This window comes from Salvelinus alpinus, chromosome 18 (genome assembly GCF_045679555.1).
Source record: "Salvelinus alpinus chromosome 18, SLU_Salpinus.1, whole genome shotgun sequence".
NCBI classification, from domain to species: Eukaryota; Metazoa; Chordata; class Actinopteri; order Salmoniformes; family Salmonidae; genus Salvelinus; species Salvelinus alpinus.
The window spans coordinates 21,995,856-22,023,271 of NC_092103.1; the positions used below are offsets into that span (position 1 = coordinate 21,995,856).

The window sequence follows — 27,416 nt, forward strand, 5'->3', positions numbered from 1 at the left end:
AGCACTCACAAACTTCTACAGATGCACAATCGAGAGCATCCTGTCGGGCTGTATCACCGCCTGGTACGGCAACTGCTCCGCCCACAACCGTAAGGCTCTCCAGAGGGTAGTGAGGTCTGCAGAACGCATCACCAGGGGCAAACTACCTGCCCTCCAGGACACCTACACCACCCGATGTCACAGGAAGGCCATAAAGATCATCAAGGACAACAACCACCCAAGCCACTGCCTGTTCACCCCGCTATCATCCAGAAGGCGAGGTCAGTACAGGTGCATCAAAGCAGGGACCGAGAGACTGAAAAACAGCTTCTATCTCAAGGCCATCAGACTGTTAAACAGCCACCACTAACATTTAGCGGCCGCTGCCAACATACTGACAACTCCAGCCACTTTAAAAATGGGAATTGATGGAAATTATGTAAAAATGTACCACTAGCCACTTTAAACAATGCCACTTAATATAATGTTTACATACCCTACATTACCCATCTCATATGTATATACTGTACTCTATATCATCTACTGCATCTTGCCATCTTTATGTAATACATGTACCACTAGCCACTTTAAACTATGCCACTTTATGTTTACATACCCTACAGTACTCATCTCATATGTATATACCGTACTCTATACCATCTACTGCATCTGCCATGCCGTTCTGTACCACCACTCATTCATATATCTTTATGTACATATTCTTTATCCCTTTACACTTGTGTGTGTGTGTAAGGTAGTAGTTGTGGAATTGTTAGATTACTTGTTGGTTATTACTGCATTGTCGGAACTAGAAGCACAAGCATTTCGCTACACTCGCATTAACATCTGCTAACCATGTGTATGTGACTAATAAAATTTGATTTGATTTGATTTGATTTGCTGAACTAGTTTGACATAGACAGACATTGGGGGTAAATATATCATAGGTTTCGATCGGCAAACATTTTTTGCTTGTACAGTTATGTTGTTTGCAATATGGCAGATTAAAGCATTAACTTAAACTTTTTCACCTCAATCGATTTTGTAATACAAGACCCATAGCAAGGGGCATATGACTTTGTAATATGAATGTTAAGCGAATAAAATGGTATCAAAATTAGTATTACATTGGAATGTGTACGTAACACACTACATATAGTAGTATATGGAATCAATTATAGCAAGTGCTGAGTCATTCCAGAAACCCATTGATCAGGGTGAACTGGAGGAGAGATGCATGTGAGGCATGTGAGGCATGAGGGCGCCTCACATGTCAGAACACACTCTCTCTCTCTCTCTCTCTCTCTCTCTCTTTCTCTTCTTCCATCTCTCTCGCCTCTTCTCTTCTCACCCCCCCAGCCCTCAGACCTTATTGGTTGATTACTCAAGACAACCTGGGTCAAGGTGTTTGAATCGGTGAATCCAGTTCCGAGTTCTGTGGTCAGCCCCTGTGGCCCCTGCATGGGCTGTGGGGATCCCTGGTGGCCTCCAGTCAGTTGGAGAGGTTAGGAGAGCTTGGCTCCCTGCCCCAGGCTGAGAGCCCTGGAGAGGCTGTGTGGTGGCTGACCAAGCCTCACTGCACTCAAATCAAACAGGCCATGCTAGGCCCTCTCTGATATACTGTAGTAGGCTTTTCTAGTCTTTATTACCTGGGGCTAACTCATGAGGGGAGGGGAGGGGAGAGGAGAGGGACTTTGTCATAATGCTTACCGCAGATACTTTCAATGTAAACTGTTTAAAGTCCCTGCTCTCTCTCAAATTCTTTCTCTCTCTGTTTCTTGCTCTCTTCAGTCTCTCTCTGTCTACTCTTTCTCACTGCTCTTTCTAACCTTCATCCTGCCTCATTTGTAATAGACCCAGAATGCCAGTGTACTGTACAGACCCAAACCTCCCGCTTTAAATGTCTGTCTTGTATCTGTCTGACCAGCACCACCATGGGACAGACAGGGCTGCAGGAGAGAGGTGGTCTGTAGTGTGATGCTCTTAGCTCATAAACCTCCCAAGCCCTGTCTGCCACTGCAATGCAATGTGTTGTCAAATAAAGTAAAATAAGATAACAATCTATTGCTTAGTTTGGGTCAACTTTCAATTGATATCATTGCAGGGCATTGATCCCCACTCTGGTAGCTACTTGAAATAATGTCATTACAATCTTCAAAGGATCTCTTGCACCATGCTAGTCTTTACTGACAGTCTGCTGTGAAAGGCCATGCATTTCTCAGGGGATGTTCTAAAGTCTTTTATACGCAGGAGATATTTTCCAACCGACCATGACATGACGTGGGCGTGTTTTCTTGTGGTCTATAATGAATGCGAAATAATTGGGCGTCCCCGAGCCGCCGCATTGATCTCAAGTGAAATGAAAACCAACATGTTTTCTGCAAGCATTTAGACTGACGGATGATTTTCTGTTGCTTCTCTGAGGCTTAACTTGACAGTACAGATGAAAGGGGAGAGAGAGCCCGTGGACACTGGGGAGAAGTGGCCATGGCTGCATCAACATAAGTGAATGGAAACTCTGACTGATTAGTATACTATTGCCTTAGAGAGCGGGACAGACATGAGGGAGAGACGTCTGGGCCAAGGCTCAGAGATGCCCTCTGTCTGTTCAGTCAGCCGAGACACATTACGGAACGTTTACACACTCAGGAGGAAGCTACTGCTAAGCAAATCCTGCCTCCAGGTTTCTCCAGTTAGGGTAAAACATTTGTCTTATATTGCAAGAACATGTTTTAGCACTCAATAAAGCCATTTTGCAATGTGACACCAATAGGAAATATGTGGTAACTCCAACATGCTCTCATTTTAATGTGACCGGATTCAGGAAGGTGACGTTTGATGCTAGGTCATACTTCACAGCAGGGCCGTTTGATGCTAGCTCATACTTCACAGAAGGGCCGTTTGATGCTAGCTCATACTTCACAGAAGGGCCGTTTGATGCTAGGTCATACTTCACAGCAGGGCCGTTTGATGCTAGCTCATACTTCACAGCAGGGCCGTTTGATGCTAGCTCATACTTCACAGCAGGGCCGTTTGATGCTAGTTCATACTTCACAGCAGGGCCGTTTGATGCTAGTTCATACTTCACAGCAGGGCCGTTTGATGCTAGTTCATACTTCACAGCAGGGCCGTTTGATGCTAGCTCATACTTCACAGCAGGGCCGTTTGATGCTAGCTCATACTTCACAGCAGGGCCGTTTGATGCTAGCTCATACTTCACAGCAGGGCCGTTTGATGCTAGATCATACTTCACAGCAGGGCCGTTTGATGCTAGATCATACTTCACAGCAGGGCCGTTTGATGCTAGTTCATACTTCACAGCAGGGCCGTTTGATACTAGTTCATACTTCACAGCAGGGCCGTTTGATGCTAGATCATACTTCACAGCAGGGCCGTTTGATGCTAGTTCATACTTCACAGCAGGGCCGTTTGATGCTAGTTCATACTTCACAGCAGGGCCGTTTGATGCTAGATCATACTTCACAGCAGGGCCGTTTGATGCTAGCTCATACTTCACAGCAGGGCCGTTTGATGCTAGATCATACTTCACAGCAGGGCCGTTTGATGCTAGTTCATACTTCACAGCAGGGCCGTTTGATGCTAGCTCATACTTCACAGCAGGGCCGTTTGATGCTAGTTCATACTTCACAGCAGGGCCGTTTGATGCTAGTTCATACTTCACAGCAGGGCCGTTTGATGCTAGTTCATACTTCACAGCAGGGCCGTTTGATGCTAGATCATACTTCACAGCAGGGCCGTTTGATGCTAGCTCATACTTCACAGCAGGGCCGTTTGATGCTAGTTCATACTTCACAGCAGGGCCGTTTGATGCTAGTTCATACTTCACAGCAGGGCCGTTTGATGCTAGTTCATACTTCACAGCAGGGCCGTGCTGCCCTGAATTGAACTGGTGCTCATGAACTTGTTTAGCTAGCTAAACAAAGGAGACAAAAGAAACCCATTCAAATGTGAAATCTTAAAGAGATGGGTGGGGTGTGAACGATGCTGAATGGGCGTACACAAAGAAGAGCTCTCTAGCTAGTGTGAAAACCTCTACAAAATCTCTCAAGGCTTTTTCTCGAAAGTGAAGTTAAGTTTATCAGCTTTTAAAGCAGCATAGCTTTTCCCAACTTTTTCCAACTGCAGTGTATGATATACCAGTTTGAAGCTCTGAGTCTGTAATTGTATAAATGTAAAAAAACACAATTGCCAGGTTTGGAAGAAAATCCCAGTGGCCGCAAAATATGTACACACAATATATGCAAAAAAACATGCATGCGCCAGTTTTTGCGCAAAAGTGAGAATGTGCTTATCCTCCTGCGAGTTTAGACCATGTGTACGCACAGTTTCTAGTGGTTGAAGTATTGCATTGCAAGAATGCAAAAGTAGCTAGTAGTAGCCTTGTGCAGGAATATATGATGACACTCTTACTCTTAACAAAACAACAGGTAGCTAAATATAGTAACAATCACTTGATGTTAGTGAGAAGAGCGATTTTTATTTTATCTCCCTATTATTTATTTCATTTCCATGATCATTGCAGAATAAATTCCTCACCCTTTCTGATTGTGATGATTTCATATTTGCGAAATAGCCTATAGGCCTACAACAAGTGAGGATAGGCTACCATTCGTCCCATCTCTCATTTAATTGGACCCACTTCACAGTAGTAAATAGATAACCTATTTCAAGTATTTTGCTATATATGACCCAATCCGAAGCGCAGTATAACGGTAGAACAGATTTTCACCTTTTCCATTGACATTAGTAGGCTTCTGCATCTGATATTGACAGCCAGGGACCAGAGCAGGACAGGGACCAGAGCAGGACAGGGACCAGAGCACGACAGGGAACAGAGAAGGACAGGGACCAGAGCAGGACTCCGCTGGAGGCCACACAGTCCCAAAGCTCCAAACAAGTTGCCCCAACCATACACTGATTTGTGTTCAGTGAGGGGAATCTGAGATCTGTGCTTACAGTTGACTTCTTCAACCCAGATACCTGTGAGTGAAAGAAAGGCCTTTATATTGTTTAGTTCCCTCCAGAAGCCGATCAAATGTTATATGACGTGACAGGAGTGTGGAAGCATTGTTTTGGCAACAGGGGCCAAACAATTACAGGGTAGCCCAGTGGTTAGAGCGTTGTACTAGTAACCGAAAGGTTGCAAGATTGAATCCCCGAGCTGACAAGGTAAAAATCTATCGTTCCGCCCCTGAACAAGGCAGTTAACCCACTGTTCCTAGGCCGTCATCGAAAATAAGAATTTGTTCTGAACTGACTTGGCTAGTAAAATAAATAAATAAACATGTTAACAGGTTCGATAGTCGTCCGTGTCTTGTTATTTCTGTTTTGGACTTGTTGAAAGTTGGTGAAAGCGTAGGCAGTACCGAGTTGACATCATCCGCACCTCCATAGGCAAGCGTTAGTTGGAAATAATGAATGAATAACAATCTCCACAAGCCGCCGCGGTTATCTACATTATTTGCAGTTATATTTGTGTGTATTGTCAGGGGTGAATTGAGTGAGTCTTAGCGGGCAGGCCACATAACACCCGTGTCCGTGACCCAGACATACTGTAATGCCTGACCTAAATATGTAACCCACACACACGCCCTTAAAGAACCACTGCTTCCAAACCCACCTTACTCATAGAGAGGGGGAGCCCTCCCTTCCTCTCCCCCTCCCTTGTATAGGTTGCATCCTCTCCCTCTTAGCTGCTGTGTTCTCTCACTGTGTAGTATCCCTTTAAGCCACGCACTTAAGAAGCATCCCTGGCTGTGTCTGTGAGTGTGTTAGTGTAGCCATCTGTGCGTGTGAGTGGGAGAAAGTGCAATATTTCTTTCGAGTGGTGTATCCATCTACGTGTGAGTGTGTATCCATCTACGTGTGAGTGTGTATCCATCTACGTGTGAGTGTGTATCCATCTACGTGTGAGTGTGTATCATCTACGTGTGAGTGTGTATCCATCTACGTGTGAGTGTGTATCCATCTACGTGTGAGTGTGTATCCATCTACGTGTGAGTGTGTATCCATCTACGTGTGAGTGTGTATCCATCTACGTGTGAGTGTGTATCCATCTACGTTTGAGTGTGTATCCATCTACGTGTGAGTGTGTATCCATCTACGTTTGAGTGTGTATCCATCTACGTGTGTGTGTGTATCCATCTACGTTTGAGTGTGTATCCATCTACGTGTGAGTGTGTATCCATCTACGTTTGAGTGTGTATCCATCTACGTGTGAGTGTGTATCATCTACGTGTGAGTGTGTATCCATCTACGTGTGAGTGTGTATCCATCTACGTGTGAGTGTGTATCCATCTACGTGTGAGTGTGTATCCATCTACGTGTGAGTGTGTATCCATCTACGTGTGAGTGTGTATCCATCTACGTGTGAGTGTGTATCCATCTACGTGTGAGTGTGTATCCATCTACGTGTGAGTGTGTATCCATCTACGTTTGAGTGTGTATCCATCTACGTGTGTGTGTGTATCCATCTACGTTTGAGTGTGTATCCATCTACGTGTGAGTGTGTATCCATCTACGTTTGAGTGTGTATCCATCTACGTGTGAGTGTGTATCCATCTATGTTTGAGTGTGTATCCATCTACGTGTGAGTGTGTATCCATCTACGTGTGAGTGTGTATCATCTACGTGTGAGTGTGTATCCATCTACGTGTGAGTGTGTATCCATCTACGTGTGAGTGTGTATCCATCTACGTTTGAGTGTGTATCCATCTACGTGTGAGTGTGTATCATCTACGTGTGAGTGTGTATCATCTACGTGTGAGTGTGTATCCATCTACGTTTGAGTGTGTATCCATCTACGTGTGAGTGTGTATCATCTACATGTGAGTGTGTATCCATCTACGTGTGAGTGTGTATCCATCTACGTGTGAGTGTGTATCCATCTACGTGTGAGTGTGTATCTATCTACGTGTGAGTGTGTATCCATCTACGTGTGAGTGTGTATCCATCTACGTGTGAGTGTGTATCCATCTACGTGTGAGTGTGTATCCATCTACGTGTGAGTGTGTATCATCTACGTGTGAGTGTGTATCCATCTACGTGTGAGTGTGTATCCATCTACGTTTGAGTGTGTATCCATCTACGTTTGAGTGTGTATCCATCTACGTGTGAGTGTGTATCCATCTACGTGTGAGTGTGTATCCATCTACGTTTGAGTGTGTATCCATCTACGTGTGAGTGTGTATCCATCTACGTGTGAGTGTGTTCCATCTACGTGTGAGTGTGTATCTATCTACGTGTGAGTGTGTATCCATCTACGTGTGAGTGTGTATCCATCTACGTGTGAGTGTGTATCCATCTACGTGTGAGTGTGTATCCATCTACGTGTGAGTGTGTATCCATCTACGTGTGAGTGTGTATCCATCTACGTTTGAGTGTGTATCCATCTACGTGTGAGTGTGTATCCATCTACGTGTGAGTGTGTTCCATCTACGTGTGAGTGTGTATCTATCTACGTGTGAGTGTGTATCATCTACGTGTGAGTGTGTATCCATCTACGTTTGAGTGTGTATCCAGCTACGTGTGAGTGTGTATCATCTACGTGTGAGTGTGTATCATCTACGTGTGAGTGTGTATCCATCTACGTGTGAGTGTGTATCTATCTACGTGTGAGTGTGTATCCATCTACGTGTGAGTGTGTATCATCTACGTGTGAGTGTGTATCCATCTACGTTTGAGTGTGTATCCATCTACGTGTGAGTGTGTATCATCTACGTGTGAGTGTGTATCATCTACGTGTGAGTGTGTATCCATCTACGTGTGAGTGTGTATCCATCTACGTGTGAGTGTGTATCATCTACGTGTGAGTGTGTATCCATCTACGTGTGAGTGTGTATCCATCTACGTGTGAGTGTGTATCCATCTACGTGTGAGTGTGTATCCATCTACGTGTGAGTGTGTATCATCTACGTGTGAGTGTGTATCATCTACGTGTGAGTTTGTATCCATCTACGTTTGAGTGTGTATCCATCTACGTGTGAGTGTGTATCATCTACATGTGAGTGTGTATCCATCTACGTGTGAGTGTGTATCCATCTACGTGTGAGTGTGTATCCATCTACGTGTGAGTGTGTATCTATCTACGTGTGAGTGTGTATCCATCTACGTGTGAGTGTGTATCCATCTACGTGTGAGTGTGTATCCATCTACGTGTGAGTGTGTATCCATCTACGTGTGAGTGTGTATCATCTACGTGTGAGTGTGTATCCATCTACGTGTGAGTGTGTATCCATCTACGTTTGAGTGTGTATCCATCTACGTGTGAGTGTGTATCATCTACATGTGAGTGTGTATCCATCTACGTGTGAGTGTGTATCCATCTACGTGTGAGTGTGTATCCATCTACGTGTGAGTGTGTATCTATCTACGTGTGAGTGTGTATCCATCTACGTGTGAGTGTGTATCCATCTACGTGTGAGTGTGTATCCATCTACGTGTGAGTGTGTATCCATCTACGTGTGAGTGTGTATCATCTACGTGTGAGTGTGTATCCATCTACGTGTGAGTGTGTATCCATCTACGTGTGAGTGTGTATCCATCTACGTGTGAGTGTGTATCTATCTACGTGTGAGTGTGTATCCATCTACGTGTGAGTGTGTATCCATCTACGTTTGAGTGTGTATCCATCTACGTGTGAGTGTGTATCATCTACGTGTGAGTGTGTATCCATCTACGTGTGAGTGTGTATCCATCTACGTGTGAGTGTGTATCCATCTACGTGTGAGTGTGTATCTATCTACGTGTGAGTGTGTATCCATCTACGTGTGAGTGTGTATCCATCTACGTTTGCGTGTGTATCCATCTACGTGTGAGTGTGTATCATCTACGTGTGAGTGTGTATCCATCTACGTGTGAGTGTGTATCCATCTACGTGTGAGTGTGTATCTATCTACGTGTGAGTGTGTATCCATCTACGTGTGAGTGTGTATCCATCTACGTGTGAGTGTGTATCCATCTAAGTGTGAGTGTGTATCCATCTACGTGTGAGTGTGTATCATCTACGTGTGAGTGTGTATCCATCTACGTGTGAGTGTGTATCCATCTACGTGTGAGTGTGTATCCATCTACGTGTGAGTGTGTATCTATCTACGTGTGAGTGTGTATCCATCTACGTGTGAGTGTGTATCATCTACGTGTGAGTGTGTATCCATCTACGTTTGCGTGTGTATCCATCTACGTGTGAGTGTGTATCATCTACGTGTGAGTGTGTATCCATCTATGTGTGAGTGTGTATCCATCTACGTTTGAGTGTGTATCCATCTACGTTTGAGTGTGTATCCATCTACGTGTGAGTGTGTATCCATCTACGTGTGAGTGTGTATCCATCTACGTTTGAGTGTGTATCCATCTACGTGTGAGTGTGTATCCATCTACGTGTGAGTGTGTTCCATCTACGTGTGAGTGTGTATCTATCTACGTGTGAGTGTGTATCCATCTACGTGTGAGTGTGTATCCATCTACGTGTGAGTGTGTATCCATCTACGTGTGAGTGTGTATCCATCTACGTGTGAGTGTGTATCCATCTACGTGTGAGTGTGTATCCATCTACGTTTGAGTGTGTATCCATCTACGTGTGAGTGTGTATCCATCTACGTGTGAGTGTGTTCCATCTACGTGTGAGTGTGTATCTATCTACGTGTGAGTGTGTATCATCTACGTGTGAGTGTGTATCCATCTACGTTTGAGTGTGTATCCAGCTACGTGTGAGTGTGTATCATCTACGTGTGAGTGTGTATCATCTACGTGTGAGTGTGTATCCATCTACGTGTGAGTGTGTATCTATCTACGTGTGAGTGTGTATCCATCTACGTGTGAGTGTGTATCATCTACGTGTGAGTGTGTATCCATCTACGTTTGAGTGTGTATCCAGCTACGTGTGAGTGTGTATCATCTACGTGTGAGTGTGTATCATCTACGTGTGAGTGTGTATCCATCTACGTGTGAGTGTGTATCCATCTACGTGTGAGTGTGTATCCATCTACGTGTGAGTGTGTATCATCTACGTTTGAGTGTGTATCCATCTACGTGTGAGTGTGTATCATCTACGTGTGAGTGTGTATCCATCTACGTGTGAGTGTGTATCCATCTACGTTTGAGTGTGTATCCATCTACGTGTGAGTGTGTATCATCTACGTGTGAGTGTGTATCCATCTACGTGTGAGTGTGTATCATCTACGTGTGAGTGTGTATCGTCTACGTGTGAGTGTGTATCATCTACGTGTGAGTGTGTATCCATCTACGTGTGAGTGTGTATCTATCTACGTGTGAGTGTGTATCCATCTACGTGTGAGTGTGTATCCATCTACGTGTGAGTGTGTATCTATCTACGTGTGAGTGTGTATCCATCTACGTTTGAGTGTGTATCCATCTACGTTTGAGTGTGTATCCATCTACGTGTGAGTGTGTATCCATCTACGTGTGAGTGTGTATCCATCTACGTTTGAGTGTGTATCCATCTACGTGTGAGTGTGTATCCATCTACGTGTGAGTGTGTTCCATCTACGTGTGAGTGTGTATCTATCTACGTGTGAGTGTGTATCATCTACGTGTGAGTGTGTATCCATCTACGTTTGAGTGTGTATCCAGCTACGTGTGAGTGTGTATCATCTACGTGTGAGTGTGTATCATCTACGTGTGAGTGTGTATCCATCTACGTGTGAGTGTGTATCTATCTACGTGTGAGTGTGTATCCATCTACGTGTGAGTGTGTATCCATCTACGTGTGAGTGTGTATCCATCTACGTGTGATTGTGTATCATCTACGTGTGAGTGTGTATCCATCTACGTGTGAGTGTGTATCCATCTACGTGTGAGTGTGTATCATCTACGTGTGAGTGTGTATCCATCTACGTGTGAGTGTGTATCTATCTACGTGTGAGTGTGTATCCATCTACGTGTGAGTGTGTATCATCTACGTGTGAGTGTGTATCCATCTACGTTTGAGTGTGTATCCAGCTACGTGTGAGTGTGTATCATCTACGTGTGAGTGTGTATCATCTACGTGTGAGTGTGTATCCATCTACGTGTGAGTGTGTATCCATCTACGTGTGAGTGTGTATCATCTACGTGTGAGTGTGTATCCATCTACGTGTGAGTGTGTATCCATCTACGTTTGAGTGTGTATCCATCTACGTGTGAGTGTGTATCATCTACGTGTGAGTGTGTATCCATCTACGTGTGAGTGTGTATCATCTACGTGTGAGTGTCTATCGTCTACGTGTGAGTGTGTATCATCTACGTGTGAGTGTGTATCCATCTACGTGTGAGTGTGTATCTATCTACGTGTGAGTGTGTATCCATCTACGTGTGAGTGTGTATCCATCTACGTGTGAGTGTGTATCTATCTACGTGTGAGTGTGTATCCATCTACGTTTGAGTGTGTATCCATCTACGTGTGAGTGTGTATCCATCTACGTGTGAGTGTGTATCATCTACGTGTGAGTGTGTATCATCTACGTGTGAGTGTGTATCATCTACGTGTGAGTGTGTATCATCTACGTGTGAGTGTGTATCATCTACGTGTGAGTGTGTATCATCTACGTGTGAGTGTGTATCCATCTACGTGTGAGTGTGTATCCATCTACGTGTGAGTGTGTATCCATCTACGTGTGAGTGTGTATCATCTACGTGTGAGTGTGTATCATCTACGTGTGAGTGTGTATCCATCTACGTGTGAGTGTGTATCCATCTACGTGTGAGTGTGTATCCATCTACGTGTGAGTGTGTATCCATCTACGTGTGAGTGTGTATCCATCTACGTGTGAGTGTGTATCTTCTACGTGTGAGTGTGTATCATCTACGTGTGAGTGTGTATCCATCTACGTGTGAGTGTGTATCCATCTACGTGTGAGTGTGTATCCATCTACGTGTGAGTGTGTATCCATCTACGTGTGAGTGTGTATCCGTCTACGTGTGAGTGTGTATCCATCTACGTGTGAGTGTGTATCCATCTACGTGTGAGTGTGTATCATCTACGCGTGAGTGTGTATCCATCTACGTGTGAGTGTGTATCATCTACGTATGAGTGTGTATCCATCTACGTGTGAGTGTGTATCCATCTACGTGTGAGTGTGTATCCGTCTCTGTGTGAGTGTGTATCCATCTACGTGTGAGTGTGTATCATCTACGTGTGAGTGTGTATCCATCTACGTGTGAGTGTGTATCATCTACGTATGAGTGTGTATCCATCTACGTTTGAGTGTGTATCCATCTACGTGTGAGTGTGTATCCATCTACGTGTGAGTGTGTATCCATCTACGTGTGAGTGTGTATCCATCTACGTGTGAGTGTGTATCATCTACGTGTGAGTGTGTATCGATCTACGTATGAGTGTGTATCCATCTACGTTTGAGTGTGTATCCATCTACGTGTGAGTGTGTATCCGTCTACGTTTGAGTGTGTATCCATCTACGTGTGAGTGTGTATCATCTACGTGTGAGTGTGTATCGATCTACGTATGAGTGTGTATCCATCTACGTTTGAGTGTGTATCCACTCGTTCCATCTCTTTTTTAATTGGACCCTCTTCACAGTAGTAAATAGATAAACTATTTAAAGTATTTTGCTATATTTGACCCAATCCGAAGCGCAATTTAATGGTAGAACAGACTATTCACCTTTTCCATTGACGTTTGTAGGCTTCTGCATCTGAATACTGTAATGCCAAATTTCTTGAGTAGACAATATTTAATTTAGAAACATAATACAGTACATATACAGTATCATAACCTTTTCTGGCCATGAGTTCATATTCCTGAAGTAGCCATACAACAAATTACCATGCGCATCTCTCATTGTGCCTATTAGATATTATAAATTCAAGTTTTTGCATCCGAAAGGGAGTGCGGTTTATAACATACAGTAGAATGAACAGGCTACCACTGTAAGTATGCCTACTGTAGGCTAGTTTTCAGTTTTTTCCAGAGTAGACAATGTTTCAGAATTCGCAGGCAGTGCAGCTTATTTAAGTTCCGGAAAAAGTACATGCAAAACATTATTGAATTGAAAAGATCTGTTTACAGGTCCACAACAATGTGCAAGTGTTTTTGTCATTCTGCCAATCCCTACAAAGACACCAAGTTCACCATGCATTGCTATTTCCTTAGATATTGTCTTGGCCTAATTCCAGTATATCCAAAGTATACAGCAAATAAGGGCGTTATTGTCACCATAAAAGGTGGATGATGGACATTTTTCAGGCGGAGTTATAATGCTTGTTCACACGCGCACAGTTTCACAACCGTTCTGATTTATAATGGCAAACATGCGTATGTATAGCATGCGCCAAGTTTATACAGTAAATCTCTATAATTTTGAGCGTGTGCCATCTTTTCAGAAAAAGCACATGCAGATATTTAGTGTTAAATTGACACAAAAGTTATAAATGAGGCCCAGATGGAGCTGACTGGGAACAGATGATAAACAACATTTAAGAGAATTTCTGACATTTCTAAATTCAAGAGAATTTCCACAGCTGTTCAAACCAGACATGACAATGAACAAGCATCAAATCTTTCTCTAAAGTCACAGTCTGGACTCCCCTTTCCTCCTCTTGGGGAAGAAAACGTCAACGATGGCACACACATCACACCGACTGAGGAGGCACACATACTGAGCTAATTCTTTATTTATTTATTGTTATTTAACCTTTATTTAAATAGGCATGTCAGTTAAGAACAAATTCTTATTTACAATGATGGCCTACCAAAAGACAAAAGGCCTCCTGCTGGGACGGGGGCCTGGGATTTTTTTTTATTTTTTTTTTAATACTATATAAATATAGGACAAAACACACATCACAACAAGAGAGACAACACTACATAAAGAGAGACCTAAGACAACAACATAACAAGGCAGCAACACATGACAACACAGCATGGTAGGAACACAACATGACATCAACATGGTAGCAACACAACATGGTAGCAACACAACATGGTAGCAGCACAACATGGTAGAAACACAACATGGTAGCAACACAACATGGTAGCAACACAACATGGTAGCAGCACAAAAACATGGTACAAACATTATTGGGCAAAGTCAAAAGCACAAAGGTCAAGAAGGTAGAGACAACAATACATCATGAAGAGATTGAGATAAAACTGTCCAGTTTGAGTGTTTGTTGCAGCTCGTTCCAGTCGCTAGCTGCAGCGAACTGAAAAGAGGAGCGACCCAGAGATGTGTGTGCTTTGGGGACCTTTAACAGAATGTGACTGGCAGAACAGGTGTTGTATGTGGAGAATGAGGGCTGCAGTAGATATCTCAGATAGGGAGGAGTGAGGCCTAAGAGAGTTTTATAAATAAGCATCAACCAATGGGTCTTGCGACGGGTATACAGAGATGACCAGTTTACAGAGTATAGAGTGCAGTGATGTGTCCTATAAAGAGCATTGGTGGCAAATGTGATGGTCGAATGGTAAAGGACATCTAGCTGCTCGAGAGCACCCTTACCTGCCGATCTATAATTATGTCTCTGTAATCTAGCATGAGTAGGATGGTCATCTGAATCAGGGTTAGTTTGGCAGCTAATGGCTTAAGCAATTACATTCTGCCTGCATCGAACAGTATAATTGAAATTATATGTCAGGCAGGCAATTCTCTCTGAAGAGATGGTCTGGCCTCCCAATACAATGCATCAGCAGGCTACCACACGCCACCCAAAATAAGCTCAAATGGGTGGAAAGGTGGTTGAGTCAGAAAGTGAGGGGAACTGAAATGATGCAGCCTCGCTGTTCCCTCTTCCTCTGTCCTCCTTCACGTTCCCCGGCGATGATTTGTTCCTCTCTCTGTTTACTATAAGGAGAGGTCACCTGACATTTGCCATGAGGTTTTAATCACCATCGAAACTGGAGATCACACAATATGACTTCTCCCGTGGTAGTTTTGGGGGGCCTAATCTTTGCCAGCTGTGCTGGTTTTGCCTTGATATTGACAGCCAGGTTGACAGGGACCAGAGCAGGGCTCTGCTGGAGGCCACACAATCCCAAAGCTCCAAACAAGTTGCCCCAACCAGACACTGATTTGTGTTCAGTGAGGTGAATCTGAGATCTGTGCTTACAGTTGAAAGAAAGGCCTTTATATTGTTTTGTTCCCCTCCAGAAGCCGATTCAATGTTATATGACGTGACAGGAGTGTGGAAGCAGTGTTTTGGCAACAGGGGCCAAAACACGAATTACATGTTAACAGGTTCAATAATCGTACGTACCTTGTTATTTCTGTTTTGGACTTGTTGAAAGTTGGTGAAAGCGTAGGCAGTACCGAGTTGACATCATCCGCACCTCCATAGGCAAGCGTTAGTTGGAAATAATGAATGAATAACAATCTCCACAAGCCGCCGCGGTTATCTACATTATTTGCAGTTATATTTGTTTGTATTGTCAGGGGTGAATTGAGTGAGTCTTAGCGGGCAGGCCACATAACACCCGTGTCCGTGGCCCAGACATACTGTAATGCCTGACCTAAATATGTAACCCACACACACGCACTTAAAGACCCACTGAGTGTGTATCCATCTACGTGTGAGTGTGTATCCATCTACGTGTGAGTGTGTATCCATCTACGTGTGAGTGTGTATCCATCTACGTTTGAGTGTGTATCCATCTACGTGTGAGTGTGTATCATCTACGTGTGAGTGTGTATCCATCTACGTGTGAGTGTGTATCCATCTACGTGTGAGTGTGTATCCATCTACGTGTGAGTGTGTATCCATCTACGTGTGAGTGTGTATCCATCTACGTGTGAGTGTGTATCCATCTACGTGTGAGTGTGTATCATCTACGTGTGAGTGTGTATCCATCTACGTGTGAGTGTGTATCCATCTACGTGTGAGTGTGTATCCATCTACGTGTGAGTGTGTATCATCTACGTGTGAGTGTGTATCATCTACGTGTGAGTGTGTATCATCTACGTGTGAGTGTGTATCCATCTACGTTTGAGTGTGTATCCATCTACGTGTGAGTGTGTATCATCTACGTTTGAGTGTGTATCCATCTACGTGTGAGTGTGTATCCATCTACGTGTGAGTGTATCATCTACGTGTGAGTGTGTATCCATCTACGTGTGAGTGTGTATCCATCTACGTTTGAGTGTGTATCCATCTACGTGTGAGTGTGTATCATCTACGTGTGAGTGTGTATCATCTACGTGTGAGTGTGTATCATCTACGTGTGAGTGTGTATCCATCTACGTGTGAGTGTGTATCATCTACGTGTGAGTGTGTATCCATCTACGTGTGAGTGTGTATCCATCTACGTGTGAGTGTGTATCCATCTACGCGTGAGTGTGTATCATCTACGTGTGAGTGTGTATCCATCTACGTGTGAGTGTGTATCTATCTACGTGTGAGTGTGTATCCATCTACGTGTGAGTGTGTATCCATCTACGTGTGAGTGTGTATCATCTACGTGTGAGTGTGTATCCATCTACGTGTGAGTGTGTATCCATCTACGTGTGAGTGTGTATCCATCTACGTTTGAGTGTGTATCCATCTACGTGTGAGTGTGTATCCATCTATGTGTGTGTGTATCATCTACGTGTGAGTGTGTATCATCTACGTGTGAGTGTGTATCATCTACGTGTGAGTGTGTATCATCTACGTGTGAGTGTGTATCCATCTACGTGTGAGTGTGTATCATCTACGTGTGAGTGTGTATCCATCTACGTGTGAGTGTGTATCCATCTATGTGTGAGTGTGTATCCATCTACGTTTGAGTGTGTATCCATCTACGTTTGAGTGTGTATCCATCTACGTGTGAGTGTGTATCCATCTACGTGTGAGTATGTATCCATCTACGTGTGAGTGTGTATCCATCTACGTGTGAGTGTGTATCCGTCTACGTGTGAGTGTGTATCCATCTACGTGTGAGTGTGTATCCGTCTACGTGTGAGTGTGTATCCATCTACGTGTGAGTGTGTATCCATCTACGTGTGAGTGTGTATCCGTCTACGTGTGAGTGTGTATCCATCTACGTGTGAGTGTGTATCCATCTACGTGTGAGTGTGTATCCATCTACGTGTGAGTGTGTATCATCTACGTGTGAGTGTGTATCATCTACGTGTGAGTGTGTATCATCTACGTGTGAGTGTGTATCATCTACGTGTGAGTGTGTATCATCTACGTGTGAGTGTGTATCCGTCTACGTGTGAGTGTGTATCCATCTACGTGTGAGTGTGTATCCATCTACGTGTGAGTGTGTATCCATCTACGTGTGAGTGTGTATCCATCTACGTGTGAGTGTGTATCCATCTACGTGTGAGTGTGTATCATCTACGTGTGAGTGTGTATCCATCTACGTGTGAGTGTGTATCCGTCTACGTGTGAGTGTGTATCCATCTACGTGTGAGTGTGTATCCATCTACGTGTGAGTGTGTATCCATCTACGTGTGAGTGTGTATCATCTACGTGTGAGTGTGTATCCATCTACGTGTGAGTGTGTATCATCTACGTGTGAGTGTGTATCCATCTACGTGTGAGTGTGTATCATCTACGTGTGAGTGTGTATCCATCTACGTGTGAGTGTGTATCATCTACGTGTGAGTGTGTATCATCTACGTGTGAGTGTGTATCCATCTACGTGTGAGTGTGTATCCATGTACGTGTGAGTGTGTATCATCTACGTGTGAGTGTGTATCCATCTACGTGTGAGTGTGTATCATCTACGTGTGAGTGTGTATCCATCTACGTGTGAGTGTGTATCCATCTACGTGTGAGTGTGTATCCATCTACGTGTGAGTGTGTCTCATCTACGTGTGAGTGTGTATCATCTACGTGTGAGTGTGTATCCATCTACGTTTGAGTGTGTATCCATCTACGTGTGAGTGTGTATCATCTACGTGTGAGTGTGTATCCATCTACGTTTGAGTGTGTATCCATCTACGTGTGAGTGTGTATCATCTACGTGTGAGTGTGTATCATCTACGTGTGAGTGTGTATCATCTACGTGTGAGTGTGTATCCATCTACGTGTGAGTGTGTATCCATCTACGTGTGAGTGTGTATCCATCTACGTGTGAGTGTGTATCATCTACGTGTGAGTGTGTATCCATCTACGTGTGAGTGTGTATCCATCTACGTGTGAGTGTGTTCCATCTACTTGTGAGTGTGTATCATCTACGTGTGAGTGTGTATCATCTACGTGTGAGTGTGTATCATCTACGTGTGAGTGTGTATCATCTACGTGTGAGTGTGTATCATCTACATGTGAGTGTGTATCCATCTACGTTTGTGTTTTTATTTATTTGTGTTATTTTATTTCACCTTTATTTAACCAGGTAGGCCAGTTGAGAACAAGTTCTCATTTATAACTGCGACCTGGCCAAGATAAAGCAAAGCAGTGCAACAAAAACAACAACACAGAGTAACACATAAACAAACATACAGTCAATAACACAAAAGAAAAGAAAAATAGAGAAATCAATGTACAGTGTGTGCAAATGTAGAAGAGTAGGGAGGTAGGCAATAAATAGGCCATAGAGGTGAAAATAATTACAATTTAGCATTCATACTGGAGTGATAGATGTGCAGATGATGATGTGCAAGTAGAGATACTGGGGTGCAAAAGGGCAAGTAATAATATGGGGATGAAGTAGTCGGGTGTGCTATTTACAGATTGGCTGTGTACAGGTACAGTGATCAGTAAGCTGCTCTGACAGCTGATGCTTAACGTTAGAGAGGGAGATATAAGACTCCAGCTTCAGTGATTTTTGCAGTTCGTTCCAGTCACTGGCAGCAGAGAACTGGAAGGAAAGGCAGCCAAAGTAAGTGTTGGCTTTAGGGGTGACCAGTGAAATATACCTGCTGGAGTGCGTGCTACGGGTGGGTGCTGCTATGGTGACCAGTGAGCTGAGATATGGCGGACCTTTACCTACCAAAGACTTATAGATGACCTAGAGACAGCTGGATTGGCAAAGGATATGTAGTGAGGGCCAGCCAACGAGAGCATATAGGTCTCGGTGGTGGGTAGTATATGGGGCTTTGGTAATAAAATGGAAGGCACTGTGATGGACTACATCCAGTTTGCTGAGTAGAGTGTTGGGGGCTATTGTCACGTTCCTGACCTGTTTTCTGTTGTTTTGTATGTGTGTGATGGTCAGGGCGTGAGTTTTGGGTGGGCAGTCTATGTTTGCTGTTTCTATGTTGGTTTTGGGTTGCCTGGTATGGCTCTTAATTAGAGGCAGGTGTTTTGCGTTTTCCTCTAATTGAGAGTCATATTAAGGTAGGTTGTTCTCACTGTTTGTTTGTGGGTGATTGTCGCTGTGTCTGTGTTTGTTGCACCACACGGTACTGTCTCGTCTCGGTCGTTCCTGTTCATGTGTTCTTCGTTTCATGTAAGTTCGTAGTTTAGGTCTGTCTAGTTCGTTTTGTTATTTTGTATATTTAGTCAAGTGTATTTCGTGTCTGTCTTCGTCTTACAATAAAGTATTATGTATTCATCACCCGCTGCGCCTTGGTCTACTCACTCACCGAAAGAGAGCCGTTACAGCTATTTTGTAAATTACATCGCCGAAGTCAAGGATCGGTAGGATAGTCAGTTTTATGAGGGTATGTTTGGTGGCATGAGTGAGGAGGCTTTGTTGTGAAATAGGAAGCCGATTCTAGATTTAATTTTGGATTGGAGATGCTTAATGTGAGTCTGGAAGGAGAGTTTACAGTCTAACCAGACACCTAGGTATTTATATTTGTCCACATATTCTAGGTCAGAACCGTCCAGAGCAGTGATGCTAGTCGGGCGGGAGGGTGCAGGCAGCAATCGGTTGAAGAGCATGCACTTAGTTTTCCTAGCATTTAAAGGCAGTTGGAGGCTATGGAAGGAGAGTTGTATGGCGTTGAAGCTCGTTTGGAGGTTTGTTAGCACAGTGTCCAAACAAGGGCCAGTGTGTGTGTGGGGATATGTGTACTCGCAGGAAAGCAAGGTTCCCCCTCCCTTGCGTTGTGGTGTGGCGTGGTTCTACCTGCTTTTCGTGCCCCCATCACGGAGCCCCACAGGACTGGAATAAAAAGCAGCAGCGGTGCGTAACCGTGCCTCCACTGCTCCTTCATCCCTCCTTCTCCCTCTCTGTGCAGCGCTGAATGAATGAAGGCGGGCGAGAGCGCTCGTGCTGCGCTGTGTACTTTCTTGTATAGTGGGCTCACAGCTAGGCTTGGCAGGGCCGAGGTGTTACCTAAAAGGGGTGAGCTAAGGTAAACGAGGCCTCTGCCAACGCTAGGCTAGCTACTCACAGGCAGGCAGGAGAGCAACCAGGAGGGGAAAGGGTGTACAGGAAAGGGGGCTGGAGATGGCTATGGAGAAAGAGGCTGGGGTGAGAGGCTGGGCTGCGTCTTAGGCAGGATTACGAGCTGGGGCTGGGTATAGGTTGTGCAGTGTGTGCAGTGCTGGGGCTGCATATAGGGACATTGGTGAGGCTGGGCATAAGGCAGGGCAGTGGCTCACACTGAGGATAGAGAGGTGGATTTTTTAATGGGCCAATTTTAATGTGAGGCTAGGTAAGGGGCTGCAGCTGGTGAGGTGTTTCACTACCATTAGTAAGAAGGAAGGGTGTCAAGTTACTTTGAATGTGTCATAAAACTATATCTGCTGTTCTTTTATTTCTCTTGTCCTCCTGTTTCTGCTGTCTGCTGATAGTCTAAAGATAGACCTCTGGTCTTGACTAGCACTTAGAGAGCAATGTCCTCAGAGAGAACTGACGATGTTACCATCTGGTATGTGGAGTATGCCACAACCAGCTGATGTGAACACATCTGAATACTGTGTTGGTTGACCTAACCATGCATAAACACAGCCCTGATGGTGGGAAGCAACCTGTCTACGTTTCCCTTCTATTCTACCCTCCTTCTCTTTGCCTTAGGGCTCCTGTGAGATGCAGACAGTGTGTGTGTGTGTGTACGTGTGTGTGTACGTGTGTGTGTACGTGTGTGTGTAAATGCCTACTTGCCTGTGTTTGTGCACGTGTGATTGCGCCAGTGAGAGTGCATGCGTGCATGCGTGCCTGTGTGTGTGTGTGTGTGTGTGTTTGTGGCAGTTAGTCTCAGTGCATTGAGCTCTTTCTCCCTGCAGGGGTTCAGTATTGTGTGAGTGGACAGGACAGCCATGGGTGGGCAGGCTGGCTGAGAGTTGAGAGCGTGAGCCTTGCTGTTTGTCTCTGGCCTTTTGCGACTCACGATAATGTGATTACAGATACCCCCCTCCTTACAGATACCCCCCTCCGACAAAGCCACAAGTGGTTGCACCCAGACTGCACCAAGTCACGCATCAGCCCCTGATTTATTCTGATTATCAAAACATACAAAGACATCATTCCTCCATAGACCACATCCAGAAACAAAAAACTTCGGACTTTTCTCTCTCTCTCCCCCCTCTCGCCCCTCCCCCTTCCTTTTGCGCTCTCTTTCTACTTTTAGCCTGCATGAAGCAGCAGATTTCTGGCTTGTCCGGGGCATTCCTCTCATAGTTGTGCCATTGAACGGGGAAAAACAGACTTGAAAAGCATTCTGAGGCAAGCTCTATCAGGTTAATAGTCAATCTTAAACACATCATTAGGGATTGTTTATGCAAAAGATCAAGTAGTCTGGAAGGGGTAATTTACTGTTCCACCAATTATTTGAGTGTTAGCATACTTGGCCCTTGGAATATGCTAAGTGTGAGGAAAGGTAAAACTTAAAAGCATCCGTACGCCGGCCTTTCTGTTTTATTTTTATGTTTTTACCAAAATAAAACATTCTATTTGGGCTAAATACATTCGAAAACACATTCTATCCCATTCATCATCACCAAGTCGTTCTTCCAGTTTATGGTAGCCCCCAACGACACTTTGTCATCACATCGCAATTAATTGTTAACCCAAAACAGGTGGCTTATGATAACAGTGGAGACGAACTAATAAAAAGCACAAAAAAGGGAAAAAAACGAAGGAGAAAAGGAATCAAAGGAGAGGAGTACGGTGAAGGAAGAACAGATCTGTTCTATAAATCGTCAGCAGCAGCAGCAGCTTGGTTGTATATAGGCCAAGGCCACACAACAGTGGAATCATAATATGTATCTATGTCGAGTTTTGAGATAACGCTGTATTGAAAAGCGCTATACAAATTAAATGTATTGTTATTATTTTGATTATTTTAAGGACCATGTTGACTCAAATCCACCACTCTGAAGACGCTGCAGCCTTGACCCCAGGATTAAACCCACTGGGCAAAGATATCAGTTCAACTAACGAGAATTCAGCGTGAAATCAACAAAACATTTCACCATGTCATTAGATTAAAGTTAAAAGTTGATGAAGTCATCATACAGTCATCACATTGACATTTTTGTTGAAATGACGTGGAAATCAACATGTTTTTGCCCAGTGGGAAGGGACTGCTCAGCTCTGCTAAGACAATATTGCTTCCCTCACATACCCATCGTCCATTAAAAATGTTCAAGCGGTATAAACACTTTTACATGGTTTTTGGACAGTAAGTTACTGTGTGCCGATAACTGTCTGCTTAGAGACGTTTGTGATATTGTAAGTGTTATTTTTCCCAAGTGTTCTTATTAAACAAGATATTGGCCTTATGGACGAAGCCTGTGATATGTAAGTACAGCGTTTGTGAACTAGTGTTGATGTGGTTGCTCTCTTATTTCATTTTTGGTTCGATTGATGTGGATTTTTCAAAGAAGGATCTGGAAATGTATTGTTTACTGAGTGTGCTGGTGGTCTCCACCATAAATGTATTGTTTACTGAGTGTGCTGGTGGTCTCCACCATAAATGTATTGTTTACTGAGTGTGCTGGTGGTCTCCAGCATAAATGTATTGTTTACTGAGTGTGCTGGTGGTCTCCACCATAAATGTATTGTTTACTGAGTGTGCTGGTGGTCTCCACCATCAATGTATTGTTTACTGAGTGTGCTGGTGGTCTCCACCATCAATGTATTGTTTACTGAGTGTGCTGGTGGTCTCCACCATAAATGTATTGTTTACTGAGTGTGCTGGTGGTCTCCAGCATAAATGTATTGTTTACTGAGTGTGCTGGTGGTCTCCACCATAAATTTATTGTTTACTGAATGTGCTGGTGGTCTCCACCATAAATTTATTGTTTACTGAGTGTGCTGGTGGTCTCCACCATCAATGTATTGTTTACTGAGTGTGGTGGTGGTCTCCACCATACATTTATTGTTTACTGAGTGTGCTGGTGGTCTCCACCATAAATGTATTGTTTACTGAGTGTGCTGGTGGTCTCCACCATACATGTATTGTTTACTGAGTGTGCTGGTGGTCTCCACCATAAATGTATTGTTTACTGAGTGTGCTGGTGGTCTCGACCATAAATGTATTGTTTACTGAGTGTGCTGGTGGTCTCCACCATACATGTATTGTTTACTGAGTGTGCTGGTGGTCTCCACCATAAATGTATTGTTTACTGAGTGTGCTGGTGGTCTCCACCATAAATGTATTGTTTACTGAGTGTGCTGGTGGTCTCCACCATAAATGTATTGTTTACTGAGTGTGTTGGTGGTCTCCACCATAAATGTATTGTTTACTGAGTGTGCTGGTGGTCTCCACCATAAATGTATTGTTTACTGAGTGTGCTGGTGGTCTCCACCATAAATGTATTGTTTACTGAGTGTGTTGGTGGTCTCCACAATAAATGTTGTAATTGGACTTAATTTACAATGAATGTACAAAGACTGCTCATATATACACTTTACAACTTTTGGAATTAATCCAAGAGAGAGAATTTACACAAGTGTAACATAAACATTCAAGTAAATAATAAATTATATCAGTGGAGGATCAACAAAATTCCAAGAAAATTCCAGTAATTTCAGCATCTTTCTCAAAAGTGGATTTGGGTCCAACAGAGAACAACCTAATCTGTACATAGACTCTGGCTCTTCTCCCGTGAATAAATACAGACCTAGGTCCAGTTTGCATTGCATGTTTAGAAAAATAAAACGTTGTAAACCTGGCACAGGGAGACCCCAAGTGTAGGAATGTGTTTGGGAAACCTCTTAAACACAGGCCCCTTTCTGGGAACATGTCAAATCATTCATTCGTTCACTTCTTACCTCCTCTCCTTACCACCCCCCTGTGCCCCGCCCTCCAGACATATTCCCTGTGTTTATAAGTTGGCCCACATGACATAAGCTGAAGCTCCCCTTTACGTCTTTGAAATCCCACCTTTTTTTGTTGTTGCTTTTATACTGTTTTGACAGCTCTCTCTTTTTTCCACCACCCCTCTGAGCGCTGGAAACGGTTTGGTGCATGTCTGAATGAACAAGTGTGTCATTATTTTCCTGTAAGCTGACATGAAAGATACTTCACAACTTGTGAACTGGTGTTTGTGAGACACAGAGGTGTTCAGTGAGATATTATTGAATAGTATCATGTGACCATAAAGGAACAAAGTCCTGTTTTCTTACGGTTCTATAATGTACCATGTAGGGCTGGCCGCCAGAACAAGTCTGATTTCATTTTGCCTCAAGGTTTGTGCTGCAGAAATCTTTCCCTCTGGGCTGAGCCGATGTGAAACTCAGAATGACTTGGAACACAATTAAATGTCAAGTGGCAGGATCGATGTTGGAAAGAATATCCCTCTTAAAAACAGAATTCATGATTTTTCTTTGCACTTGTGTCTATTTTCTGATGAAACTACACCATGTGACCCAAGGCAAGCTTGGCTTTTGTTTGTTTTGTAAAACGTCTCACTGAAGAACAATAGAGAATGTATGTTAAGACAAAACAACACACGTGTGGCATATTTGGCACTTTATTTAAGAGGCGCAGGAAATGGCTTCCAATCAGGTCAACATAGAGTAAGTGTATTAACCTTGCAATTGTCTCTTTCTCTTTCTCTTCCTCTCCATACATCTATTCACTCACTTTCTCACATTCTAAATCTCTTCACACACTGCACAATTTACATACTGTTAATAAAAAAAAATTCTCTCTCTCTCTCTCTCTCTCTCTCTCTCTCTCTCTCTCTCTCCTCTCTCCTCTAGGTGAGTTGTTAAGTCTGGTGGACGACCTGCTGTCAGGTCTTGGTTCGTCCTGTGTGGTGGCGGGTCGAAGGAACGGAGACCATCCTCACTCTGTGCTCTACTCGCTGGTCTTCAAGTGTCTGGAGCCCGACAGCCTCTACAAGTAAGATTCCCCCAACCTAAAGCACTTTGGACCTGAGCCCGTATTCATAAAGCCTCTCAGAGTGCTGATCTAGGTCCCCTATGTCCATGTAATCTTTTTCATTATGATCTAAAAGGCAGAACTGATCCTAGATCAGCATTCCTACTCTGAGATGCTTTATTAATACGGGCCCCGATTTACTATTGCTTTGCACCATTCCAAGGGTGAAATTTAAAGTAGGCTAAACAACAAGGTAGAAGTGAAGGATAGAATAGGAAAAAAAGACGGATGTTTTTGTTCTGTTGTTCACTTCTGCTAACTCTGTGGTAAATGTTGCACGACAGAAGTCCATAGAGTTGTCGCTACATTCAACCCTTCTCACCTGTGGTATTGTTCTAACTCGATTGACTTCATCATTTTCTGACTTTCTGACTTTTATGAGTTCACTATTTCCCATTACCATAAAAAACCTCCTTCTTAACCAATGGCATTGTTGTCATTTTTGCGTCTCTCCTAAAGAGGAATGACTTAACACATAATATGTGGGTGATATCACCAGCCAGCACCACATATTTTCCCTGAGTGTCTGTACTCCCATTGGCAATGGGACTTGTTTATGGCCATGTTTTAATTCCCCCCAGTCAGAACACAGCTGGCTCAAATTAGGCGGGCGGCACATATTTTGGTCTCACCAGGGTGGAAGTGGTGGATGCTGGTGTTATTGTTTCCGTTATTGTTCCGTTTGTCATGAGGCCCTTTTCAATGGAAGAAAAGGTGGTCATGGTGAAAAACGAGCATCACAACACACGTGCTGTTTGTGTCACACAGAGACTGGAGGAGACTGGAGCCATTGACCAGTCGGTCTGTCTGGTGATTACAGTCTGGGGCGGTTAGCAAACAGAACTCTAGACCACCCCTCTTAATCCAATTAGTCATAAAGACTGAGAACCATAACACATTGAGCAGCAGAGAGGACATGCATGGAGGACACACACTGTGGCAGGTCAGTTAGTTGCATGCACACGTCCCAACCCACTGATACATACTAATATGTTCAGCAGTTGAAGCACTCCTTCATTTATGGCCAGACATAAGTACAGCCCTGAGTCCCTCAGCATGTGTGAGAGGTATAGTCAACCATACATCTTGTATTAGGGTTGTCAGAGAACACTAGAGTATACCAGGGACAGCTGTTAGTCAACTTTGCAGGTGTTTCATTTTGCAAAGAAGATTCACTTAGTTGAATCCTTGTCTTGTGTGAGTATCAAGATGGAGTAAAAAGAAAAGCCTATTAGTGGGAAAGTGGAGAAATTAAATGAAACCAGCTGAGTCCACATGGAGATACTTGTGTGAATGTTCCATAAGCTGCCCTGCTGCCAACAGACACTATAATGGTTCTGTGTGTCTGTGGCCCCGGTAGGCCCGTCGTTCGCTTAGTGTGCCTTTATTAATCCATACATCATCACAGTTGGAGACGTTTACGTTGTGCTGTTCGGAGGAGATCTCAGAGCGACAATACATTAATCTTCAGAGGGCTCAGGGTCTGCGGCACGCCTTCCCAAGGGCCGTCGCTGTGATGTGCATTTGATAGAAGCACTTTGTTCTACTTGGGTATCACTTCCCTGAGCCCTCTTCCTCTTGTCTCCCGATCTTGAAATCAAGTTATTTTTTTGATATTTTTTTCAAATCAAATCAAGTTAGATGGGCGAGGCATGCTCCGAAACCAAACAGGCCCCAGATGAAATTTAAGAGGGGACACTCCAATCATCACACCGTGTTCCTCTCCTCTGAGCGCTCCCAACTGTTGTGTGGTGTTTTATGTTTGTGGCTCTGGCTCACTGTTTTCCACTTGTTTGTTTTGGGAAGCGGGCCCCTGCAGCTGTGCACGATACAGATAGATCGTTGGTGCTTATGTTAAACAAGGGAATCGGGGAGTACTGCTGGGGGCAGCGCTACCCAGAAGCCAACAGTAGAAATCATAACAGCGTGATAGTGAGGGTATATTGAGAGGGTTGATTTATTCGAGCTTCAGGTAGTAGGAGATTACCTTGCAACCGGTTGCAACTTTCCTTCTTTCCCGCCATCTGGCTTGCGCAACTTGGAGGTCAAGCCAACCGAGAGAGGGAGAGAGAATGTACTTGGAAGCTCCTGCTTCCCCCGTGCTGAATGTACGGAGAGAGCGAGAGAGAGACAGCAAAAGAGATAGGGATAGTACCACTCTGTAGCTATGTTATCTGTGTCAAGGCACCCCCTCCAGTTTCGTTACTCCCAGATAAGAGCCGCATTTACGTCGGCACTACGTCTGTGGGCACA

The 27,416-nt window shown here is 44.0% G+C and overlaps 1 protein-coding gene across 2 annotated transcripts in view; it reads left to right on the top strand.

The window, feature by feature from the left end:
- Window positions 1-27,416, top strand: part of LOC139543999 (astrotactin-2-like) — a 450,311-nt gene that overhangs the window by 395,066 nt on the left and 27,829 nt on the right. For both annotated transcript variants that reach the window (XM_071350635.1, XM_071350634.1), the window contains one exon: window positions 24,983-25,124. In XM_071350635.1, the coding sequence (XP_071206736.1) occupies window positions 24,983-25,124 (142 nt within the window). The remainder of the gene's footprint in view (window positions 1-24,982; window positions 25,125-27,416) is intronic.